Here is a 23,768-nt window from a genome sequence, read left to right as displayed (position 1 = left end):
TTAACTAACATCTTTACTATTTGAAGCACTCACGCAAATTGATTATGAAACAAAACACCATGGGGCGAGTAGTGCTGTGAGGTGGGGCGAGCCCACCCAGATGGGGCTCCTGCCAGCCCCGGCCCTGCAGTCCAGAGGCCCTTTGTGTGAAGAAGTTCAATGATGGAGAAAAGCAAGGCCACATTCAGAGTCGGGGGAGGACCTTTCACTGAGTCTCACTCGCTCCCTCTGTAAAATGGGAACATAACCTGCTCGGAGGTTTTCCTGCAGTTGGACTGAGCCCAGGCCCCAGCCTGGAGCAGGGTTAACTCAGTGTGGGAGCGTCTCATGGACACTGCTATGGATGGAATTGTGTCCCTCTAAAGTTCAACATGCCTGCATTTGGAGATGGGGCCTTTAAGGAGGTAATTAAGGTTAAAGGGGCCCAGAGCCCACAGGACTGTGCCCTTATAATAAGGGGGAGGGACAACAGAGGGACCTCTGGCTCCCTCCGAGGAAAGGCCGGGTGAGACACAGAAGAGAAGGCAGCTGTCTGCAAGGCAGGGAAAGAGTCCTTTCCAAAACCACCCTGACCCTGCACTTCTCGCCTCCAGGACTGTGAGAAAGTACATTCCACCATTTAGGCTGTCTGGGCTGTGGCACCTTGTTAGAGCAGCGTTTTGGGCCTGAAAGACGCCACTCTGCACACCCTCACTTCCAACAAGGGCTCCCGCCCTGCTCCGGCGCTATGGACAACATCCCAGTTCAGGACAGCTGCACCTCAGGCCTCACACACACACTAAAAACAGATCCATCTGGAATTACGTGCTAATCAAGTGCGCACCAATGTTACACCATGAGCTCTGATTTATGATTCATTAGGAAAGCTTTCGTTAAAAAAAAAAGTAGGCAACACGATCTGCCGCAACTGTTTATTATATTTAGAAGTCTACAAATTTGAGCTTTTAAGAAAAATTCACAAAATATTCAGTTGAAACCACATTTCTGGTTCATCAAATTCCAAATATATTTTAATGTGCTGAACAATATATTCTAATGCTGTCTAAAACACAGCCAAATTATTTTTCTTTTATTCATTTGTACACATTCTGTAATTTTTTGAAAACCAAGATTAAGATAAAAGATGTTAAGAAAACTACCCAATTACAATCGCTATTTTACCATGTACTGGAATATTTTCTGTGGGTGTGTCTTCTTACCGTATTCATTTTTACTTCTGTACACTGTATCAATTTATAAATGCACTTAGGGAGTTCTCATCTTACATTTCTCATAAATTCAAACAGCAATGCCTTGTCAAAAGATTAATTTGCTTGGCAGTGCAGAAGCTTAGGCTGTTAAAAGCACTCACTGAAAATTATTTTTAAATTTGTCGATCATCCAAAATAAACAATTTCAAAGGGACAGACGTCTTTAAACAGTATTTTGAAATCACCTTAATATGTGGAAATATAAATGAAGCAATCTGTCAAATTAGACACCAGCCATTTTTGGTCTTTTGTTTTTATTTTTTGTTCCCTTTTTAATGAAATATATGTCGTGAATTTTGTTTCTCCAGGCCTTCCTCGTATCAGCTGATGCTGGTAACCCTTAGCCCATGAGCCTCACAGCACTGAGACACCCCCGCCCCCAAGGAGAGGTGGAGGAGCCCTTGTTCCCAGACCCCCAGCTGTTGGAACCAAAGAGTCCAAGAAAATAAAGCAGGGGTGTGCAACGGATATGCCAGAAGGAAGGTGTGTGCAGGAATTCACGCAAAACAGAAATCGCAGGGAAGCTTCTACTACATCAAAAATAACAATTTCTCAAAAGAAATATTAAAAATCAGTGATGTATGTATACCCTGTGAAAAAGTAGCAAAACAATCCACAAAACTGGCTGGTCTTCACTGCAGTCTGTGATGTGGTCACCGGTTCATTTAAAGAGGAATTTCTCCAGGAAATACATATCGCAACGTCAGTATTAAGAACCATAGCGATCCTACAGAAAGAACCAACATGGAAGTTTACGACTATCAGCATCAGTTCCTCGTTCTCAGCGTCACCAAAAGGGGTGCCGCAGTGAGGGGAACCTGCACCCGAGGAAGGGGGAACTGGGAGCTCCTGGCGCCCGCGCTGCCACCCCTGGGCTGTGGGAAGGACGGTGAGGGGTGCAGGGCCCCATGGTGCGCCCTCCAGGGGGCAGGTGTGATGGGGGGACAGAGGAACCCTGAAATTCTGGCTCAGCTGAGTGATCTTGCAGGAGCACCTTAACCTCTCTGTGCCTGTTTTTCAATCCATAAACTGGGGATGATCACCTATAAAAAATAGGGATGTCACCTCCGTGGAAGGACTGATGTGGGCTCGGCTGACCTAAGGGACGTGAAAGAGCTCTGCAAATTCTAACCAAAGGTTGTGTCACCAACAGCAGGAGCCCCAGGGCCGAGGAACTCTCCACAGTGGGGGCACCTCCCCAACCCGGGAGCCCCCTTCAGAGGCAGCAGAGTCCACGTCGATTAGGTCCTACTCCCTACAGCCATGTTTTACTTTAATAATAGCGTCCTAAAATAACGTGACGTAAGCAAGAAGGTTCACCAAATAGCTTTCGTATAATCAGAGCCAGCCTTAAAGCGTTATACATGAGCATGTTCCACCCTTGCCTCCTTCAAAAGATTGAAATACAATCTAAATACCCAACTCGGGGAATATTTAAATAAATTACATCTATTTTCACTCAACAGAATGTGGTTTCTGAATTTAAGTGCCTATAACAAAACATCATGAAGAAAGAAGAGGATGCAAAACCACAGACACCATATAATCCTTTAAAAATGTTAAACAGGTATGCACAGAAATCTAGAATTAAAATAGAATAAACCAAAATATTAACGGGAGCCTGCCATGTGAGGTGGGATTATGGGTAATTTTTTATTTTCTTCTTAATATTTCTGTTTCAATATAGGAAAAAAGTAGGTCATGATCATGACAATTCCTGTAACAATTCCTCTAGAGTCATAAATTAGAAAATTTAAACAAATATGAAATTATAATTTCTGGTTTTCATGATGTCCTGGGTTACACTGTAGCAAACATATAAATCAATAATATAAAAGCTGATTTTCCAGCATTTGAAGAGTGGTCTGAATCTCATTTTCAAAATTATGAACCCACCATCAACCTCAGTTAACGTCATCCCCGTTTCACTAACCTGAATCGAAGTCATGACTCCGTTAGCAAAGACGGAGAGCTTTCCAGCAACGGATCTCACTCCCTGCTTAAACTGGGCCATGTCGGGGGCTGTGGGCAGCATGCTCGTGAGGTTGTAGTTTCCTGCACACAGAGCAGACACTGGCTCGTCACTACTGCAGGGATGGCACAGCCAGTGTCCAGGGACCCGATGGCTTTGGAGAACTCGGCCCCCCTCCCCTCCAGCTGCCCATAAGCAGCAGCTGTGATTAAGGGAAAAAGAGCCTGCGGTGGGTTTCAGCGCCAGCCATACCACGAAGCAGCTGCAAGACCCCACGGTGAGAGAAGATGCAGCACTAGGTCTTAGGACCACCACGGGTTCAAATACTGGCACTGCCACTTCCAAGCTGTGTGCCTTTGGAGAGGTTCCTTTCCCTCTCTGGGCCCGTTTCCTCCAGGCACTTAACACAAGACCTGACAGAGAAGTACTCAGTAAATGGCAGATGGGCGGACATCTGTGGGTTTTTCGGACTCAGCATCCCTTCCCCCTTTTGGTAAAAGCCCGCCTCCCTTCCTCTGCGGGAGGTCTCTCCCCCAGCCCCCTAAACCACGCGTGGGCACGTGACCCAGACCTAGCCAATCAGAGCCTTCCTGGATTCCCGCATTCTCAAGGGAGGGGAGCCGTTTGCTTGCTCTGGGGTGACTGGTGGGGACGAGGCGCCGCTGCAGCTGTCTGTGACTAGGACTGCCCCCTCCCACTCCTTCCTCAGGGAGGGAAGAAGGAAGCCTCTGGCAGTGCAGGAGGAGGCTCACCCCAGGAGGAAAGGCAGATGGGTGGGTGAGGCTGTCTGCCGACTCAGCAGGGCCAAGCGCACTGCCAGCGCTCCCAGGGAGGGGCCGACCCCTCACCCTCACCGAGGCCGCTGTCGGCTGGGTTTCTGTTGCTGAAGTTTTGGTTGTCCCAACACAGACAGCACCATATTGCACACAGGTGAAGCGCATCAGAGTTGTCACACATAAAGGGGTCCCTAGAGCTGACAGATGGGCTTTTGTGGCGCACTTTTGTCGCACAGCTGTGATAAGGTGCCGGAGGGGCTCTGAGACTTTGTGAGAGAACGCAAACCCTGCAGAGCCTCCAGGGAGCCAGCCCAGCTGCCCCTCGGCTCCACAGGTCACTCTACCCCCGCCTGCCCCTTAAGCAGCAGCAGAAGCCAGGTCCCTTTCCAAGAACCAAATAGGAGGCACGCATTTACCCTCCAGCAAGGACGCCATCCAGGAGAGACAGTGTGTCTTCCCACAGCGCCGTCCCGTGCCCAGCACTCGGGGAGGGCCCACAGGTGCGGCTGCTTCTCCTCTCTGCCTCTGGGTGACATTTTAGAGTCTTGTAGCCCTTTGCCAATGACAGAGCGACAGCCCAGCCCAGTGACGGGACTTGGGTTCAAAGCCCAGCACAGTGGTGCTACCAGCCAGTAAGATGAATCTGAGAGGAAATGAAGAGCTAGTGTGACATCCTGAGTGCAAAGGGCCAGAGTCACAGCTGCTCCATGGCGTGGCGAGGTCCGGAGTGGCGAGGGAGCTGTGCCCCAGAGGTCAGCGGAGGTGACCTCAGCAGGAGCGCCTCCACTTACAAGCTTCCAACTCGAGAAACGTTGAAAGAGGAGAGCACAGCTGAGGCAGGAGGTTTAACGTGGAACCAAAGCGCTGCGGTGGCTGCTCCACTCGGGCGCACAGACGCCCCTTCTTTTTGCTCAGGTTGACAAGACTCCGGTTTGTGTAACTGAGCCTGGTTGGCGACAGCACTGCACAGCTGTGACGTATGGCAAATATGTACAGCAAATCACCAAACAAAACCGCCCGACGGATGACTGAAGCCAGTGTTTTGGAGGCCGACAGGCCCAAAGAGGCCAGGCTCCTGGACCCCGGGCCAGAGCCAGGAGGAAAGGAGAGAGTGGCCGAGGTGCCTCCAGGGAGCCTCGAGACCCAGGGACAATAGCAAACGCGCCAGAAGCCCCTACGACCCTGGGCAGTGCGCACCGAGCCCGGACAGAGGTGTCTGTCTGCAGCGCCCTGGGCTTCCCGGGTGGCCCTGTTCAGACTCAAATGATCAGAATCAGGTTTTGGAAAGAAACACACCTGAGGGGCAAGCTGGGTTTCCAGCTTCTTTTGTTCCGACACCGCTCTCAACAAAGAAAAAAGCCACCTCCGCTCTGTCATCTGGGTCCCTCTGAGGCAGTGCACAGCGATGGCCGTCCCCCATCCCCCAACTGACCCTGCTCTGGAGTGACGGCAAGGATGGACACTGTGCCAGCTGTGGATGCTTACATGTGCTCCTCATCCACTCCCTCCAAGACTGTGGAAGGGAACAGCCTCGGAGCAAAGCCAGGGTTAAAGCACGCCCCCAGGAAGTATTTCACTTCACCAGGAGGCATTTCTAATTTGGAGCCATCTTCCCCTTAACCCTGAAGAAATTATAAAGGTGATCTACCCAGTGGCACTGATATTTCACGGATGGGGAAACATTTAAGATAAGGAACACAGAATACTCTCTTAAAACCAGCTTTTGCTCTTTGCTGAAATGCATTCTAAATAAAAGTAAATATTTAATGAGAATTGTTCAGTGCGCTTGCATTTAGAGCAGTTACTAAAGGCATCTGATGAGAGATGCAGAATGAGGGTAATCGTGGTCTGAACCATCTGGGTTTGGGATGGAGGAGGGAGGGGGAGGGAGGGCAGGTGCTGCCAGCAGGACCACTGGCCGCTGGGGAGGGGCTGAGGGTCCCTGGGCAGCCTTGCACCCCAGGATGGTCCTATCAGGGCTGCGAGTCCCCAGGACGGGAGCTTGTCTGGGACCTACAGAGGGCCAAAAAAATCAATGGACCTTTGTTCTCTGAAAGGGGACAGGAAGTAAACGTCATCGCTGGCTGCAACCTTCCTTCAACAATTGGAAAGTCTGCTCATTTGATCTCTGAAAGGTTTTTTTTTTTTTTTTTTTTTTTTTTCTGTACGTGGGCCTCTCACTGTTGTGGTCTCTCCCGTTGCGGAGCACAGGCTCTGGACGCGCAGGCTCAGCGGCCATGGCTCACGGGCCTAGCTGCTCCGCAGCATGTGGGATCCTCCCGGACCGGGGCACGAACCCGTGTCCCCTGCATCGGCAGGCGGACTCTCAACCACTGTGCTACCAGGTAAGCCCTGAAAGGCTTTTTAACAAATTGTAATGTTTCAGAGTGAAACTTCCAGTAACTTGAATTACAAAAACACACACGGCCAGGGATGAGTTTCAACCTGTTAGGTTCTCTGGACTGCCCTGCCGCTGTGCCAGGGTGCCCATGAGGCAGCCCAGCACTGACCCACGGCGGGTGGAGGTGGGACCCTGGGAGCCCTCCACAGGAGCCGAGCACCCCTCTGCCAGGGGTGGCCGCACAAGGAAGTGCCCTGACAAGAGGCCAGGGCACCGAAAGTTCGCATATAAGAACACAAGTCCTTGAGCCACACCTGCCCCAACCCAGGCCCAGTGCAGGAAACGGCCAGTCAGAAAGCAGCTCCTCCTGCTGGAGGCCAGAGGGTGGCCTAGGACGCTCCCTGCCCAGGGGCCGCGCACGGGGCCTGCGTTCCGCAGGTCTCTGGTCCACCCACCTGGCTAGAACCCTCCTCTCACTGCAGCACAGCAGCCTGGCAGTGCCCGCTTCACCCCGGGGGCCACGGTGGCTCTTGAAACACCCCCAAACCCCAACACGGAAGGCCCCAGGCATTCGGGTCTCCCCCATGACCTTCTCGGTTGAGGCTGTTTCTCTCTGGACTCAGAAAACAGTTGTTCTCTGTGGCTGCAAGGCCCAGCGGCTGCCCACGTGGGGTCCCTCCATGCCCACGCCCAGCTCCTCCAGGGTTGGAGACGAGGGGTGCAGGTGGTCCCGGGCCTTGAAGGCCTTGGAGGTTCCCCCCAGCTTGGGTGCTCCTGCTGACGAGTGGGCTCCTGAAATGACCTCAGAGGACCCTGCTCCTTGAATGTCGGCCGTGGCACAAGGGGGACACATGGCCCTCCCCTTACCCCCGAGGCCTGACTCAGGGCTGACTGGGACTGGAACACGGCTTTCCTACAGCTCAGGGTCAGAGGGACAAGCAGAGAGGCGCTTGGTTCTGGACGCCCGTGATGGGCCTGTGTGCCGAGGCTTACTCCCTGGGGGAGCCCAGACATCTCCTCATCGGGGTCTAGACCCTCCTCTCCACCTGCCTGGCTCCAAAGCCCCATTCTGTCTCCCCTGGGAGGTGGAGGCTGGTGGACTCACCTGTTCTATCTGCTCTGACTACCCCTGGGGTCCGGGAGGGGCCTGGGAGAGTCTGACATGTGCCAGACCCCGAGGTGACACTTTACATAAAGGACCTCATTTCAGCCTCAGTACAAACTGGTGAGGTAGGTATGGATATTACCCACCCATTTTACAGAGGAGGAGACCGAGGCTAAAGGTGACCTGAAATCCCCCAGGTCTCACAGTTAGGGAGTGGGTCCCATCACACGGGAGCCCAGGGCTGTCCCCTCCAAGGCTGTGACACCACACGAGCCAGACACCAGGTTCACACCATGCTCGGCACCCCACCGCCCGTGATGACAGTTCAGGGAGACGACATGCCGGGTAACTTTGGGGACGTCGCTTAAATTCCATGACATGCAAAGCCTGGAATAACAACTTCTGCTCTGCCTGACTTACAGAGGCCATAGGAGCATCAAAGAATAGCTGCTAACAATCCTGGTAAAGTAAAAAGTCCTATCCAGAGAAAACGTGTTCATGCTGCAGCCACGGCGGAGACCAGCCTCGTTACCCGCCGGCCCTTCCCCGCGTTACCTGCCGTCTGCTTCCTCTGCTCATCAAACAGGTCAGCAGAGCTGATGGAGGAACTTGCCGAAAGCCTCTCCAGCCGAGCCCTGGTTTCATACTAGAGAAGAGCAGGAGAAAAGAAACATTAGGCTCCAAAAACCACGAGCAGTTTTGCAGAAAGAATCACTGAGGAGCCATCACGGCCGGGCTGGGGGCCGGCATGACGCTCACGTCCTGCAGGTCACAAGCAGACAGATGAACGCACAACGCCACGGCCAACAGCGGTCAGTGGAGGGGGACCCAGAGGGAGAGCGACAGGGACAGCTCTTGTCAGGTGCTGCTCTCACCCAGCTGCCAGGAAAGGCCAGTCCAAGAAGCTCTCTCCCCATAGCCTTATGTTATTTCCTAACTGAACTTGAATGTTGTCAACTTTAAAACAAGGTAGATTTTAGTGGGTGGAGAATAGCCAAGTGGCAACACTAAATACACTCAAAATGCTAGTGGAATTTCTACTGCTACAAAATAAAATCGGTACACTTTAGGAAATAATTCTTCTCTGTATCGAGCAAGAAGCCTAGTAATAACACGTATCTCTAAGAGTTTTGCGTAAGCACATTAGTGCTTCACAATTAAAAGGAAAGCTTTAAGCTCCCCATTTCCATTTGAGTCTTACTGCTTAGCCAGACTCCACTAAGATAAGCTCATTAACATTTCTGAGAAAAGAGGCAATGATCTCTTTTCTGAAAATAAATATACCTACCCTCGAGAATCTATCTATATACTTCATTTGACTATGGTTAAAAAATTGCTAAGTAAATTACAGGTGTATCAAAAATCTCCTGAAATTTACTCAAAAGATATCGAATGGATGGCTATTCAAAACACTGAGAAAGGAATAAGAGAAATATGAGACACTGTCCCTACCTTCCAATCACTCCTCTAGCTGGAGCGGCAAAGTGGGGCGATTAGTCAGAAAGACCTGGGTTCGAGTCCTGCTCCAGCACTCTAGGGACAGGGGTCCCTTGCAGCCTGACTCCATCTCACTCAGCATCCAGCACCTCCTCCCACACCTCCCGTGGCCCTGCTGGCTTCCTGCTCTGTGGGGACCACACAGAAACTCCCTGGGCACTTACATCAGCTTTGGCTTGTCTTCCAAAGTACATATCTGAGGAAATGGCTTTGACGTTGCCAAACTTCTTCTGGGCCTCATCTGTATTTTCAACTGGCTCGTAGTCTGGCTTGCGGCGAGCAGTAGGTCTGCAGTTAGCAACAGCCAAAACAGGAATGACGTCAGTAAGGTGGTGCACTAGGAGTTTTCTACCATCACCCCTTAGAGAACACTGGTCTTGACCATTGCCCACAGATGAGAATGCCTTTGTGGGAGTCCAGGAGTCCAGCAGAGAGGGTCCAGCACTCTGCCGGAGGAAAAAATCCAAGCCTGGATGCATTAAAGAGGGTAAGAGGAATAGTTTCACTGGGCCCATGTCACTCCTCCTCCAAGGCAGCACAGCTCAGTGCCAAGAGAGATCCACGGGGCCTGCGATTTCTCCCATGGGGGAAGGTGAGAGGGTGGTGAGCGGGTGCCTGGTCTCCCCAGCTGTGTGGGACATTGCCAAGTGTGCCTCTTTCTTTCTCATCCCACCCAGGATACTGAGGTGACCAACACAGCTTAGGGGCTGGGGGAGGCTGGAAGCAGAGCAGCCAGGGCTCAGAACTCATCAAAGCCGCGTGGATTCCACTAACCACTTCCCAAACTCCACAAGGAGGCCTGCTCACAAACCACTGCATACACTTTGCCTGGGGAGCCCCCAACTGGCCCTCCAATGCTCTGCATGCCTCACCCATGCACCTTTGGCCCCACAGCTGGCTCCCTGCACATGCCCCTGCGGATGGTGAGGGCAGGCCTTTGCAGACAGCAAGTGAGCATGGGCAGAAAGTCAGCCCAACTCTGTGGGATTCACAGAAAGCACACAAACTTGAGCATTTCAGGGCACCACCCTAGGGAAAGCAAGCAGGAGGCTCTCAGCACCTGGCCCTGCTTTGTGGGACTGAGAGAAGACATACCATCCTAAGACATCACCCCCCAAAAGGAATAAGAAGTGTGGAGTGAGTGCATCCATAGAAAAGGTCTGAGGAAGCCTCAGCATCTCTAGCAGGGCTGACTATTGAAGGTATTTCTCACCCAAAGCCAGGCACTAAAGACTGGAGGAGGTGATTGCTCCTTCAAATGCAAAGACAGCAACACAAGACTCCAAGGGACATGAAAAACCAAGGAAACATGATACCACAAAGGGAAGCAATAATTTTCCAGTAACTGATCCCAAAGAATTGCCTGACAAAGAATTCAGAATAATTGTTTTAAGGAAGCTCATCAACCTACAAGAACACAGACAACTCAATAAAATCAGGGAAATAATACACAGATAAAATGAGAAGTTCAACATAGAGATAGAAATCATAACCGCTTCCCATCGCTCGCATTACCGTCTGAGCTCCGCCTCCTGTCAGATCAGCGGCCGCATTAGATTCTCATAGGAGCGCGAACCCAGTAGGTTCGAACCAGAACTGCACGTGGGAGGGATCTAGGTTGTGCGTTCCTTATGAGAATCTAATGCCTGATGATCTGAGAGGGAGCTGAGGCGGTGATGCTAGCACTGGGGAGCGGCTGCAAATACACGTTATCATTAGCAGAGAGGTGTGACTGCACAGAGACCATAATAAATCAACTGCTTATAGACTCATATCAAAACCCTATCAGTGGGGACTTCCCTGGTGGTACAGTGGTTGAGGGTCCGCCTGCCAGTGCAGGGGACACTGGTTTGAGCCCTGGTCTGGGAGGATCCCGTGTGCCGTGGAGCATCTGGGCCCATGCACCACAACTGCTGAGCCTGCACTCTGGAGCCCACGGGTCACAGCTACTGAGGCCCACGTACTTGGAGCCCATACTCTGCAACAAGAGAGGCTGCTGCGCTGAGAGGCCCGTGCACTGCAGCGAAGAGTGGCCCTGCTCGCCGCAATTGGAAGAGGGCTGGCCCGCAGCAGTGAAGACCCAACGCAGCCAAAAATAAAAAATAAATAAGTAAATAGGTAAAATAAATAAATTTAAAAAACAAAACAAAACAAAACAAAACCTATCAGTGAGTGGCAAGTGAAAACAAGCTCAGGGCTCCCACTGATTCTGCATTACGGTGAGTTGTATAATTATTTCATTATATATTATAATGTAATAATAATAGGAATAAAGTACACAATAAATGTAATACGCTTGAATCATCCTGAAACCACCCACCCCCCTCAATCCCAGTCCGTGGAAAAATTGTCTTCCACAAAACCGGTCCCTGGTGCCAAAAAGGTTGCAGACTGCTGAAGCAGAAGAAAGAATCTGTGAACTCGAAGACAACCCATTTGAAATTATCCAGTCAGAAGAGAAAAAAGAAAAAAAGAAAAAGAAAAAGAGTGAAGAAGCCTATGTGAATTATGGGACACCATCAAGAACACAATTCATGCATTGTGGGAGTCCCAGGAAGAGAAGAGAGGAAGAAAGGGGCAGAAAGCTTATTTAAAGAAATAATCTCTAAAAACTCTCCAAATCTGGAGAGAGATACGGACATCCAGATACATGGAGCTCAGAGGTCCCCAAACAGATTCAACCCAAAGAAATCTTCACCAAGAAATGTATAATAAAACTGTCTAAAATCAAAGACAAAGAGAGAATTTGATATCAGCAAGAGAAAGAAACTCATTCTATAAAATGGAAGCCCTGTAAGGCTATAAGCATATTTCTCTGCAGAAATCCTGAAGGCCAGAATATCGTGGGATGATATATTCAAAGTGCTGGAAAAACAAAAACAAAAACAACTGTCAGCCACCAGACTTGTCCTACAAGAAATGCTAGAAGGAGTTCTTCAAGCTAAAATAAAAGGATGCTAATTAGTAACGTGAAAACATATGAAAGTATAAAACTCACTGGTGAAGGTAAGCATATAGCCAAATTCAGAACACTCGAATACTGTAATAGTGGTGTGTAAATCACTTAACTCTAGTATAAAGGTTAAAAGACAAAAGTGGTAAAAATAACGATAGCTACAATAATTTATTAGTGGATACACAATATAAAAAGATGTAAATTATGTTATGAAAAACATAAAATGTAGGGAAGGAGAGTAAAAGAGTAGAGATTTTGTATGCAATCTAAGCTAAATTGTTATCAGCTTAAAATATAAAATAGACTGCTATAACTATAAGATGTTTTATGTAAGCCTCATGGTAATCACAAAGCAAAAACCTATAGTAGAAACACAAAAGAAAAAGAGAAAGGAATCAAAACATACCACTATGGAAAATCATCAAATCACAAAGGAAGACAGCAAGAGAGGAAGCAACGAATAGAAGAACTACAAAAACAGCCAAGAAACAGTTAATGAGATGGCAATAGTACATCCTTAACTATCAACAATTACTTCAAATGCAAACAGGTTAAATTCTCCAATCAAAAGACACAGAGTGTCTGAATGGATTAAAAAAAAACAAAAACAAGATACAACTATATACTGCCTGTAAGAGACTCACTTCAGCTTTAGGGACACACATAGGCTGAAAGTAAAGAGATGGAAAAAGCTATTCCACATAAATGGAAACCAAAAGAGAGCAGGGAGAGCCATACTTATAACAGACAAAACCAACTTTAAGTCACACACTGTAACGAGAGACAAAGGTCATTATAGAATGATTAAAGGGTTAATTCATCAGGAGGAAATAACAATTGCAAATATTTATGCACCCAACACAGGAACGCTTAAATATAGTAAGCAAATATTAACAGATCTGAAGGGAGAAATAGACAGTACTGCAATAATAATAGGGGACTTTAATACCCCACTTTCAATGATGGACAGATCATCCAGACAGAAAATCAATAAGGAAAACTGGACTTGAACCAAATGGAACAAAAGACATATTCAGGACATTCCATCCTGTAGCAGCAGAACACACATTCTCAAGCACACACAGAACATTCTCCAGGATAAATCACAGGCTAAGTCACAAACAAAGCTGAATGATATTTAGGTCTTAACAAATTTAAGAAGGTTGAAATCACATTAAGTATCTTTTCCAACCACAATAGTATGAAAGTAGAAATCAATAACAGGAGGAAAAGTAAAAAATCCACCAATAGGTGGAAATTAAACAGCACACTCCTGAACAACCAATGGGTCAAAGAAGAAATCAAAAGGGAAATTAAAGGATATCTTAAAACACAATCTTCAACAAAGGAGCCAAGAATACACAATGGAGAAAAGACAGTCTCTTCAGCAAGTGGTGTTGGGAAAGCTGGATGCTGTAAATCAATGGAGTAGAACATTCCCTCACACCATACACAAAAATAAACTCAAAACGGCTTAAAGATTTAAATATAAGACATGACACCGAAAAACTCCTAGAAGAGAACATAGGCAAAACATTCTCTGACATAAATTGTACCAATGTTTTCTTAGGTCAGTCTCCCAAGGCAAAAGAAATAAAAGCGAAAGTAAACAAATGGGACCTAATCAAACTTATAAGCTTTTGCACAGTAAAGGAAACCATAAACAAAATGAAAAGACAACCTACAGAATGGGAGAAAATATTTACAAGTGATGCGACCAACAAGGGCTTAATTTCCAAAATATACAAAACAGCTCCTACAGCTCGATATCAAAAAAACCCACAAACAATCCAATCAAAAAATGGGCAGAAATAGACATTTATCCAAAGAAGACATACAGATGGCCAACAGGCACATCAACAGATGCTCAACATCACTAATCACTAGAGAAATGCAAATCAAAACTATAATGAGGTATCACCTCACACTAGTCAGAATGGCCATCACCAAAAAGTCTACAAATAATAATTGCTGGAGAGGGTGTAGAGAAAAAGGAACCCTCCTTCACTGTTGATGGGAATGTAAGTTGGTGCAGCCACTATGGAGAACAGTATGGAGGTTCCTTAAAAAACTAAAAATAGAGCTACCATATGATCCAGCAATCCTACTCCTGGGCATATATACAGAAAAGGCAGAAACTCTAATTCTAAAAGATACATGCACCCCAGTGTTCATAGCAGCACTATTTACAATAGCAAAGACATGGAAGCAACCTAAATGTTCATCAACAGATGAATGGATAAAGAAGATGTGGTTTATATGTATGCAATGGAATACTACTCATCCATAAAAAAGAATGAAATAATGCCATCTGCAGCAACATGGATGGACCTGGAGATTATCATACTAAGTGAAGAAAGTCAGACAGAGAAAGACAAATTGCATATGATATCACTTACACGTGGAATCTAAAAAAGATGATACAAATGAACTTATTTACAAAACAAACAGACTCACTGACAAAGAAAACAAATTTAAGGTTACCAAAGGGGAAAGCTGGGGGAAGGGATAAATTAGGAGTTTGGGATTAACAGATATCACTACTACATATCAATGTAAAACAGAGGGCTTCCCTGGTGGCACAGTGGTTAAGAATCCACCTGCCAATGCAGGGGATATGGGTTTGAGCCCTGGTCCAGGAAGATCCCACATGCCGCGAAGCAACTAAGCCCGTGCATCACAACTACTGAGCCTGTGCTCTAGAGCCCATGAGCCACAACTACTGAGCCCACGTGCCACAACTACTGAAGCCCACGCACCTAGAGCCCGTGCTCTTCAACAAGAGAAGCCACCACAGTGGGAAGCCCACGCACCACAACGAAGAGTAGACCCCGCTTGCCACAACTAGAGAAAGCCCACACACAGCAATGAAGACCCAATGCAGCCAAAAATAAATAAATAAAATAAATTAAAAAAAAAATCCCACCAATTTTCTAAAAAATAAAATAAAATAGATAAACAACATGGTCCTACTATATAGCACAGCGAACTACACTCAATACCTTATAATAACTTATAATGGAAAAGGATATGAAAAAGAATATATATATATATATATATATATTCTTACATATTCAGTTGCATCTATCTATCTATCTATCTATCTGAATCACTTTGCTGTACACAAGAAACTAATACAATATTGTAAATCATACTTCAATTAAAAAAAAAAGAAAAAAGTATAGCTTAAAACAAATAAAAATGGAAACACTTATGGGATATAGCAAAAGCAGTACTAAGAGGGAAGTTTAAGGCCAACAGGTGTATGAGAAAGTGTTCAACATCAGTGATCATCAGGGAAATGGAAATCAAAAACCACAGTGAGATATACCACCTCATACCTGTTAGGATGGCTATTATCAAGAAGATGTGAGATAAGCGTTGGTGAGGACTGGAGAAAAGGGAACCTTTGTACACCACTGGTGGGAATGGAAATTAGTACAGTCACATGGAAAACAGTGTGGGAGTTCGTACAAAAGTTAAAAATATAACTACCACATGATCCCACTTCTGGGTATACGTATCTGAAGGAAACAAAATCAGTATCATGAAGAGATCTCTGCAGTCCCATGTGCATGGCCGCATTCTTCACAATAGGCAAGATATGGAAACAACCTAAGTATCCGTCAGTGGGTGAACGGATAAAGAAAATGAAGTGTATAATATACAAGGGGATAATATTCTGCTATAAAAAAGAAAGAAGGAAACCCTGCCATCTGTGACAATGTGGATGAACCTGGAGGAAGTCAGAGAAAGACAAATACTGCATGTCCTCACTTGTATGCAGAATCTAAAAAAAAAGAAGTTGAACTCAAAGAAACAGAGAACAGAAGAGTGGTCCCCAGGGAGATGCGGGAAATGGGCAGATGTTGGTCAAAGGGTACAAACTTTCATTTATAAGATGAATAAGTTCTGGGGACCTAACGTACAGCATGGGGATTATAGTTAATAATCCTGTAGTGTTACTTTAACTGTGGGAAGAGAGTAGAGCTTAAATGTTCTCAGCACAAAGAACAAAAACAGCCAAAACAGGTTAAACTGATCTGAGGTAAGGCAAATGCACTTCTCATTTATAATGTACGCACATGCCATTTTACCTTTTAAAAAGCCAACAGCAGTAATTTTGTAAAAGGATTTTAGGCCACTTTGAAAAGCCTGAAAATTCTAATTAGAAAAATGAATAAATATCCAAACCACATAACATTTGAATGAACTTTGCTATTTAAAACAGGCCTGTTATTTCACTCTTCAGCTCCACGGATCAATTAGTAAATAAATATTGAATATATTGTCATGCACGTAAGACACCGCTCCACGTTATGCAGGGTACAAAATGAGTAGGCTGACGGTACATCCCAGTCACCGAGGACAATCCCAGGTCACACCTGTTGTCCCAACGTACTAGTATTGTCCCCCTGCACTCTAAAGAGTTCCCTGGTTTGGACGATACATTATACAGCCCTTCATTCATAATCACCAAAAACTGGAGACAGTTCTTTGACAGGTAAATGGATAAACAGACTCAGAAATAAAGAGGGAGGAACACAGCAACATGAATGAATCTCAAGTGCGCTACGAAAAGTCAAAGAAGCCTGTCTAACAAGGCTGGTTACTGCATGACTCCAATTATATGACATTCTGGGAAAGGAAAAACTGTGAGGTCAGAATACAGACCAGGATACAAGGACTATTCTTGAAAGAGTACAACAAAATCATTTACTAGTGTTAGAGAATTTCCCTAGAGATGCATGGAGTCACTATTTACAATCCCACTGCTCTGGTATTCATACCTGTCTGTGTAGCCTGTGGTTTTCAGGATTATGTCAGTGTCTTTGATGGTCTCTTTTTTCCAGTAGGAATCCGAACTGTCATCCCAGCTAGAAAAAGAACTGCTCCTTAACTCCACTGGCTCGTCAAAGTACCTGTATGAGAGAGAGCATAACAGTGACTTTGGAGGACCTTACCGACGTCCACTCACATCCGGTACATGGGGACTGCCCTTCCCGGCCTCTTTGAAGTTGGGGGCAGCCATGTGATCTGGCCAGTGCAACAGAAGCAGACCTAAGGCGAGTCATTTCCAAGGCCTTTCAGGTGCCCAGTCTTCTCTTCCCTCGCCACACGGAAGAGGTCGGGTTTTCCAGGTGCTTCAGCCTCGGGCAGGTGAAACCACCATCCACCTGGACAATCAAGATTCCACCAGAAGGACAGGTAAGCTGGACAGTCACCTGTACCCTCAGGTGACTTTAGTGAATGAGAGACAAACCATCATTGTGTTAAGCCCTTAAGATCGGGGCAGGGGGGTGGGGGAGAGTATTTCTCACTGCAGCGTCACCTAGCTTATCCCAACAGCGCGTGACGTCTTTGAGTGCTACCTCACTACAGGTTAGTCACAAATAATGCTTCGACCCCATCCGTGGCCATCTTGCCATGTCAGCCATGGTATGAGGCATCACCCCTAACAGCAACCAGCACTTAGTGTAAGCGATGCTGATCAGCCTCCTCCTGGAATGAGTCACAGAGCTGCGATTGCTGATCACAGGACCACTGCCCCAAGACACTCTTTCAGTCTGGAGCTTGATGTGAGCTTTGTCTGTAAGCATCTCAGGGGAGCTGCTGGCCTTCTGGGTGGGTTTACACTTTCATTAGCTGAGCGTCACTGAGCAGGGCATCGCTGAGAGAGCAAGGCTCAGTGACAGCTTTTGGTCCTGAGTGGTGGGAGAAAAATCTTTGACCAAGAGCAGCCGGGTTTGCCCGGAACAGGGCAGAGACTGATAGGTGAGGCGGATGTGCCAGAGCCGCAATGAAAAGGGACCGCTTAGGGTGGAAAACCACCCAGCCAGGCATGCACTCCTTATAAAGGTGGTTCCCGAAGTTCAGAAGAGAGACGCGGATCCCAGTGCTTGGGCCTTAGGAAAGGAAGGATGATGGAAGAGGACACAGAGGCGGCTTCAAAAATGTCACCAAGGTTTCTGCAGAGAGTAAGAATGGAAGCACACAGGAAACAAGGTGAGGGCCAAGCCCCGAGGGCATAAGGAGTTCAAAGATGAGCTAAGATGGGGGGCGGGGGAAAAGACTAAATATACTCTTTTATTTTGCAGAAAAAAAAACCAGAAAAAGGAGGGGGGATAAACCTGCTGTTTGAAGCAGATGGTATGACTTCATATGAATAATAGAAAAAAGGCAGAATTTCCAAATGTGGTTTCCGCATTCTCTGGCAAGGAGGTCATTAAGAACAAAGCTTGTTACACTAGCCTTCTCTCTCCAGGAAGGAAAACATGCAGTGTTCAAAGCGTACCTGGATTTCAGCTAGAAACTGACCAGGCTCTCCCTGCGGCTGATCAGCGGATGAGCCCTGAGCCACTGGGCTCTGCTCAGAGGAACAGAGACAACCAATCCCTGTTCAGAGAAGAGACCAGAACAACGAAGAGGCTTGAAGTCACGCCTGAGAAAGAAGGTTTGAAAGATGTGACCCACATGTTGGCCTGGAAAGTTACCTTCAAATATTTGAGGGACATATTTCTAAGGGACCAAGTGAAAGAACTAGGACCGATTCAATAAGGAATTTTAAAACTACCTAATAAGCACCTATGAGGGGCCAGGCACTTGCTAGGTGAGGATACTGGGCAAGGAGACATACTCACACCCTGCCCTTATGAGGTTGGCTGATCTGAGCTCAGAAACCCAGGGAGACATGTAAGCATAGGGCAGTGTTTCTCATGGAGCTGCTGTCGGACTGAATGGCTGCCTGGAGGAGGAGGGGGAGGGGGGAGGGGGAGGGGAGGGGGAGGGGGAGGGGGGAGGAGTGCTGGGGGGCTGCGGCGTCCGCTGGAGGGCTCTGGGGTGGGGTGGGGGTGAGCACTGGATGGAGGTGGGTGGAACTTCCAGGCCCTTCACAACTCTGAGGCACTGGTACTCAGGACTTTTTGAATTTAGTATCACTCTAAGGGAATATTTTTCATTCTGATAAGCCAAAGTGCTTATCCTGGAATGTAGGGCCATCAGATTTTTTTTTTTTTTTTTTTTTAATGACTGGACAATTCAAAAATCAGAAGGAGAGAGAAGCCATTCTGCTAGGGTCCTACTGATTAGCAGGAGCCCGTTACGTCGTATTCTCTGCAGTGCGGCGGGGAGGGTGCCCTTCCCACCATTCACCAGCGAGGCTCCCTGTGCTCCTACACAGTGCACACAGTGCGGGAGGGCCTCCCGATGCACCAGGGAGGATGCGGTGGAGGATGGGCATCCACCAATGGCTGTGGGGCACCTGCCTTTCCTCGGAAACACAACAGCTGCCCTGGATCTCCAAATCTTTATTGACTTTCTAATGTTTTGATTTCCAGATCCTTGTTCTTAATACATTTCATTTTTATTTTCACCCTCCCAGTCTGTCTTCACCCAACCTGAAAACATTCCTTACAATCCCTTGATAAGAGCACCCTAATAGCACATATCTGATTTACAGCTATAGACAACTGTCTATTCCATTGAAGGCCACACTGGCTTTATAAGGCTGAACAAGTTGTTCTAGTTTCATTATTTGGTACTCAATATATGATTACATTGTTTATATCCTGGAAACAATGGAACTCAAAAAAACAAACAAACAAAAAAACAAACCCCCAAGATATGGTTGGTCTTATTTTTAATAGAAACAGTACCCTTTCATAATTCAGAATATTCAAGTTCTAATGGGCTAATGAATTATTTGGAAGCAATGAGAGCTCTTCACGGAATACGCCTGCTTTCCCAGAGTCCGTGTTTATTTGACTTCATTTGCCAAAGCAAGTATTGTTCTACCAATAGTGGCTACCACAAGGAGGACCAGCAGAGGCGTTTACATTCCCATTAGACAACCTGCAGGTGATGATAAACAACACACCAAGGTCTCTGGCAGGAATCCAGCAAGTGCGGTCAACATAAAAACACCATCTGCTCCCTGGTTTCGAACCATAAATAATTGTTCCATAGCAACGAAGGCCTTTAGGGCTAAGTCTTTTTGACTAAGCTTTTGGAGAGGGAGGCCAACAGGATTCCTAAAGCTCCCAACGGGCAGAGGAAGCCCCACAGGAGCCCGGCGGTGGCCTGGAGTGGGCAGGGCTCCCCAGTTCCCCCCAGGGCCCGTCCTCACCCGCAGCCACCTCTCCTTCCAACCCTGTGACCAGGCGGCACCACTCACGGAGCTGGGAACCTACTTCCTCTACTTGCCTACACGCTCCTCTGCAGGGGCTGTCATGAGCAGTGGAATAACCAACAAGGCTTTGTGGAGAAGCCAAGCAGGCGAGTGTAGACCCTGCACCACTGGGAGTTTTCCTGACCCGGACACATCCTCCTCTCATCTAGTGTGCACATCTGAAGTCACCTGGCACACATGCAGCCTTCAAATCAAGTCAGACAGTTAATTTTAGCCTGTAGGAAATGTATTTAGATACTTTAAAAGGCACGATTTGGAAGTTACCTCTAAGCAACCTGAAACCCAGTGTGTTATACAGGTTACTCACAAGCAGCAAACAGCACACCATCCCTGTCTCTGAAAGCACTGACAGGGAACACCTCTAAACTACTAACTTTTTTTTGGGTAAAATATCTGGACTTGAAGTAATGTGAAGCTATGCTAGGAGAATGATTTAAAGATAGTTGTCTGTATTACAATTCCTTACCTACGAACTTTGATAGGAGAATACAGAATTTCAGGATGAGATTCTAATTAGTTACATATATTTCTATCTGCTATGTATATGAAAATGCTTCGAGCCTGTATAATTGCCAGACAACAGTCATGCCCTTTGAGATGTGAGTGAGTGGTGGCGTCTCCTTGTAAGGACCACCCGTTACTGATGGGCACACGTTCAATTTCCTCAAACTCCAAACTGGAAGGTGGCCCTCAATGAGGTTAATTTAAGTATCTAACAATAGTAATTAAACATTTAGACTGAGTCACACGTCTCCTGAACTGAGTTTCTGTATAATAACAGCAGCTAAACATGACAGCACTCTTCCCAGAGCTCTGTATTAACTCAGTTAACCCTTGCACACCCTGAAAGGTTGGTACTGCTGGTGTCCCTAACTTACAGATGAAGAAGCTGTAGCACAGAGAGGTTACACAGCTCAGCCCAGGTCACACAGTCAGTAAGCGGCAGGGCCAGGGTTCAAGCCCAGCTGGTGCCCACCTCCTGATATCCCAAGTTTACTCGGTGCCTGTGAAGCGGGCCTCCCTGTGCTGATCAGGTTCTTGGAGGAACCGCACAGAGTGAGTCAATTCAAGTTAAACTTGTTTTCGGCCTCTGCAGGCGGCTTGAACCTGAACCACGGCCTCTCCATGGTCAGCTTCACACTGGAGTTAGGCAACTTGTCCCCGTCGGATGGGGAGCGCTGAAGGACGGGGCCTAGGCTTTATCCTGGGACACCCCTCTGAAAGCAACAGTGTTTTACCTTCATACATATGCACACACAAAGAGCATTTATTTAATATTCTATGCTGCCAACTGGAGACTCCAGAAGCTGGTATTCTGAAAACAAAAGAAGCTGCTGAAGGCACAGCTGTGAAAAATATTCCAACTGTTGGAATAAGACTAAACAACTTAACATATACCTTTGGGATTTTGCATATTTCTCCAATTTCACATTTTAGATAAATACAACTTTCCCACCTCTAATTTTAACTCCGGGTTGCAGATTTTATTATCAAACATTTCAGTACTAGCAAACATCATCCACTAAAGAGGGTTATCTCAATTTTCTTCCAAAGGACGTCCTTGACTCCAGTCAAAGCTTTTAAAAACAATGAAGCAAACTGATTTGTATTTGTTCCTAATGCAAATAAACTCGTGAGCCCATAGTGATCGCTGCTTTTCAAAAAGACACTTTAAAGATGATTTTTAACAGGTTACCTTGAACTGGAAGTAAAATACGAGTCATCACTGTCATCACTATACTTTTTTCTTGGTTTTGCTGTGATTGGCGTTTCCTGTTCAATGGTCTGTAAATCTGAAGTCACTGAATGTGAAATACCACTTGAGAAAATAGAGAATAAAATGGAAAAGAATAATATTAGTTCATGAGGACACTTGTGTGTTCACCAAAGAATGAAACTTTTTTTTTTTTTTGGCCTCGCTGCGCAGCTTGCAGGATCTTAGTTCCCTGACCAGGGATCGAACCGCGGGCCCCCAGCAGCGGAAGTGTGGAGTCCTCACCTCTGGACCGCCAGGGAATTCCCATGAATGTTTTAATTTATACTCTCAACAAAAATATACTTATTAGTGGGGTTAAAAACATGAGCAATAAAAAATATTTTTTTGGTGTAAGCATTGAAAAATACTGGACCTTAGTGAGGACTGTAACTAATTATACAAAATACAGTCACATATATCAGTTATGTTTATGGCATCCACTTAATGACAAGTCAGACCTATTTCCTTTTACCTAAGAATCAAATTTGGAATTTTTCATGCTATAGTGAACACTGCTGTCCCTCGGCTTCTGAGGGGGATTGCTTCCAGGACCCCAGAAGAGATAAAAAAAATCCACAGTACTCCTTTGTACTTTAAATCATCTCTAGATTACTAATAACACCTAATACAATGTAAATGCTACGTAAATAATTGCAAATACAATGTAAATACTATGTAAATAGTTGCCCTTAAGAGTGGTATATGCAGCAAATTCAAGTTTTGCTTTTTAGAACTTTCTGGCATACCCCCCAAACATTTTCAATCCCCAGTTGGTTGAATCTGCAAATGCAGAACCTGCGGATACAGAGGGCTGCGGGCGGACTGTATTAGAGCAAAGCAAAACAACTGAAGAAAGTGAGTAATGAGAAAACATTTCTGAAGTTGAAATTAACAAGGAAAATCCGTTCATGATTAGCAAACTAGTTTAAATTCTGAAATCCAAGAAAGCAGAGTCTTACATACCTTCTGCAGTTTCCAAATCCCATGCCAAGTCTCTCTGATTCCACCTTCTTTTTGCCACTCATATTCATCTTTTCATCTTTCTTCTCTTGAATTTTAAGATCCTTATAGGCTAATCGTAATGATGACACACTGCCAGAAAAACCAAATGCTCCTTAATTTAGCTTTAATTCTGTGTTCTTAAGTTAAAATACGAAGAACGTTAAACATATCACTCTACTTTTAGCTTCGTGCTTCTTTCCATAAATTAACGATTATGAAGGCAAGTTGGCATTTTTTGGGGGTAAAGGTCTTTTTTGAGTAGATGCTCAAGAAAATCTGAATGAGTTTACAGATACTTTTTGGTTGCTGCTGAACTTACATTACTGTTCTAGTTTATATCACTTATTATCATGTCATAACATGATGTATACTGAAATTATTTCTCTAAAGGATAGTAAAAAGCAGAATTTCTTACTGGGACTAATATTTTACTATACTTCAACATTACATATCAAAAGTACGAGGTTAGTCTCGTTGGTTTGCTCTGGTTTAAGATAAAAAATACATACAAATTTGACTTCACAAATAGATAAATTAAGAAGGGATTACTTCACTGCAAAAGGGTTCTTCAGTTTACAAGAAAATTTCCTGTAGGGTCTCTTTATGTAATCAGGCTCTGAGAGCATTTAAAATGGAGTTATCTCCAGTAATACCATTTCTGGGCATACATTCGGAGAAAACCATAATTTGAAAAGATACATGCACCCCAACGTTCACTGCAGCACTATTTACAATAGCCAGGACATGGAAACAACCTAAATGTCCATCAACAGAGGAATAGATAGAGAAGATGTGTATATATGTATATATATATATATATATATATATATATATATATATACATATACACACACACACACACACACAATGGAATATTATTCAGTCATAAAAAAGAACGAAATAATGCCATTTGCAGCAACATGGA

General features: G+C 45.9%; 1 protein-coding gene across 2 annotated transcripts in view; it reads right to left on the bottom strand.

Annotated features, from left to right (window-relative positions):
- Positions 1–911: 911 nt before the first annotated feature.
- Positions 912–23,768, bottom strand: part of ARFGAP3 (ADP ribosylation factor GTPase activating protein 3) — a 50,829-nt gene continuing 27,972 nt past the window's right edge. Inside the window, exons 9-15 of one of the 2 annotated variants that reach the window (XM_060112261.1) lie at positions 22,805–22,933; positions 21,782–21,904; positions 16,688–16,819; positions 9,106–9,229; positions 8,000–8,090; positions 3,184–3,305; positions 912–1,977 (exon numbers count right to left, since the gene is read on the bottom strand). In XM_060112261.1, coding sequence (XP_059968244.1) covers positions 1,960–1,977; positions 3,184–3,305; positions 8,000–8,090; positions 9,106–9,229; positions 16,688–16,819; positions 21,782–21,904; positions 22,805–22,933 — 739 coding nt within the window. In that variant the 3' untranslated portion in view covers positions 912–1,959. The remainder of the gene's footprint in view (positions 1,978–3,183; positions 3,306–7,999; positions 8,091–9,105; positions 9,230–16,687; positions 16,820–21,781; positions 21,905–22,804; positions 22,934–23,768) is intronic. The other variant, XM_060112260.1, reaches the window with a different exon arrangement.

Source organism: Mesoplodon densirostris, chromosome 11 (genome assembly GCF_025265405.1).
Source record: "Mesoplodon densirostris isolate mMesDen1 chromosome 11, mMesDen1 primary haplotype, whole genome shotgun sequence".
Lineage (NCBI taxonomy): Eukaryota > Metazoa > Chordata > Mammalia > Artiodactyla > Ziphiidae > Mesoplodon > Mesoplodon densirostris.
This window is presented reverse-complemented; position numbering and strand designations above follow the sequence as displayed.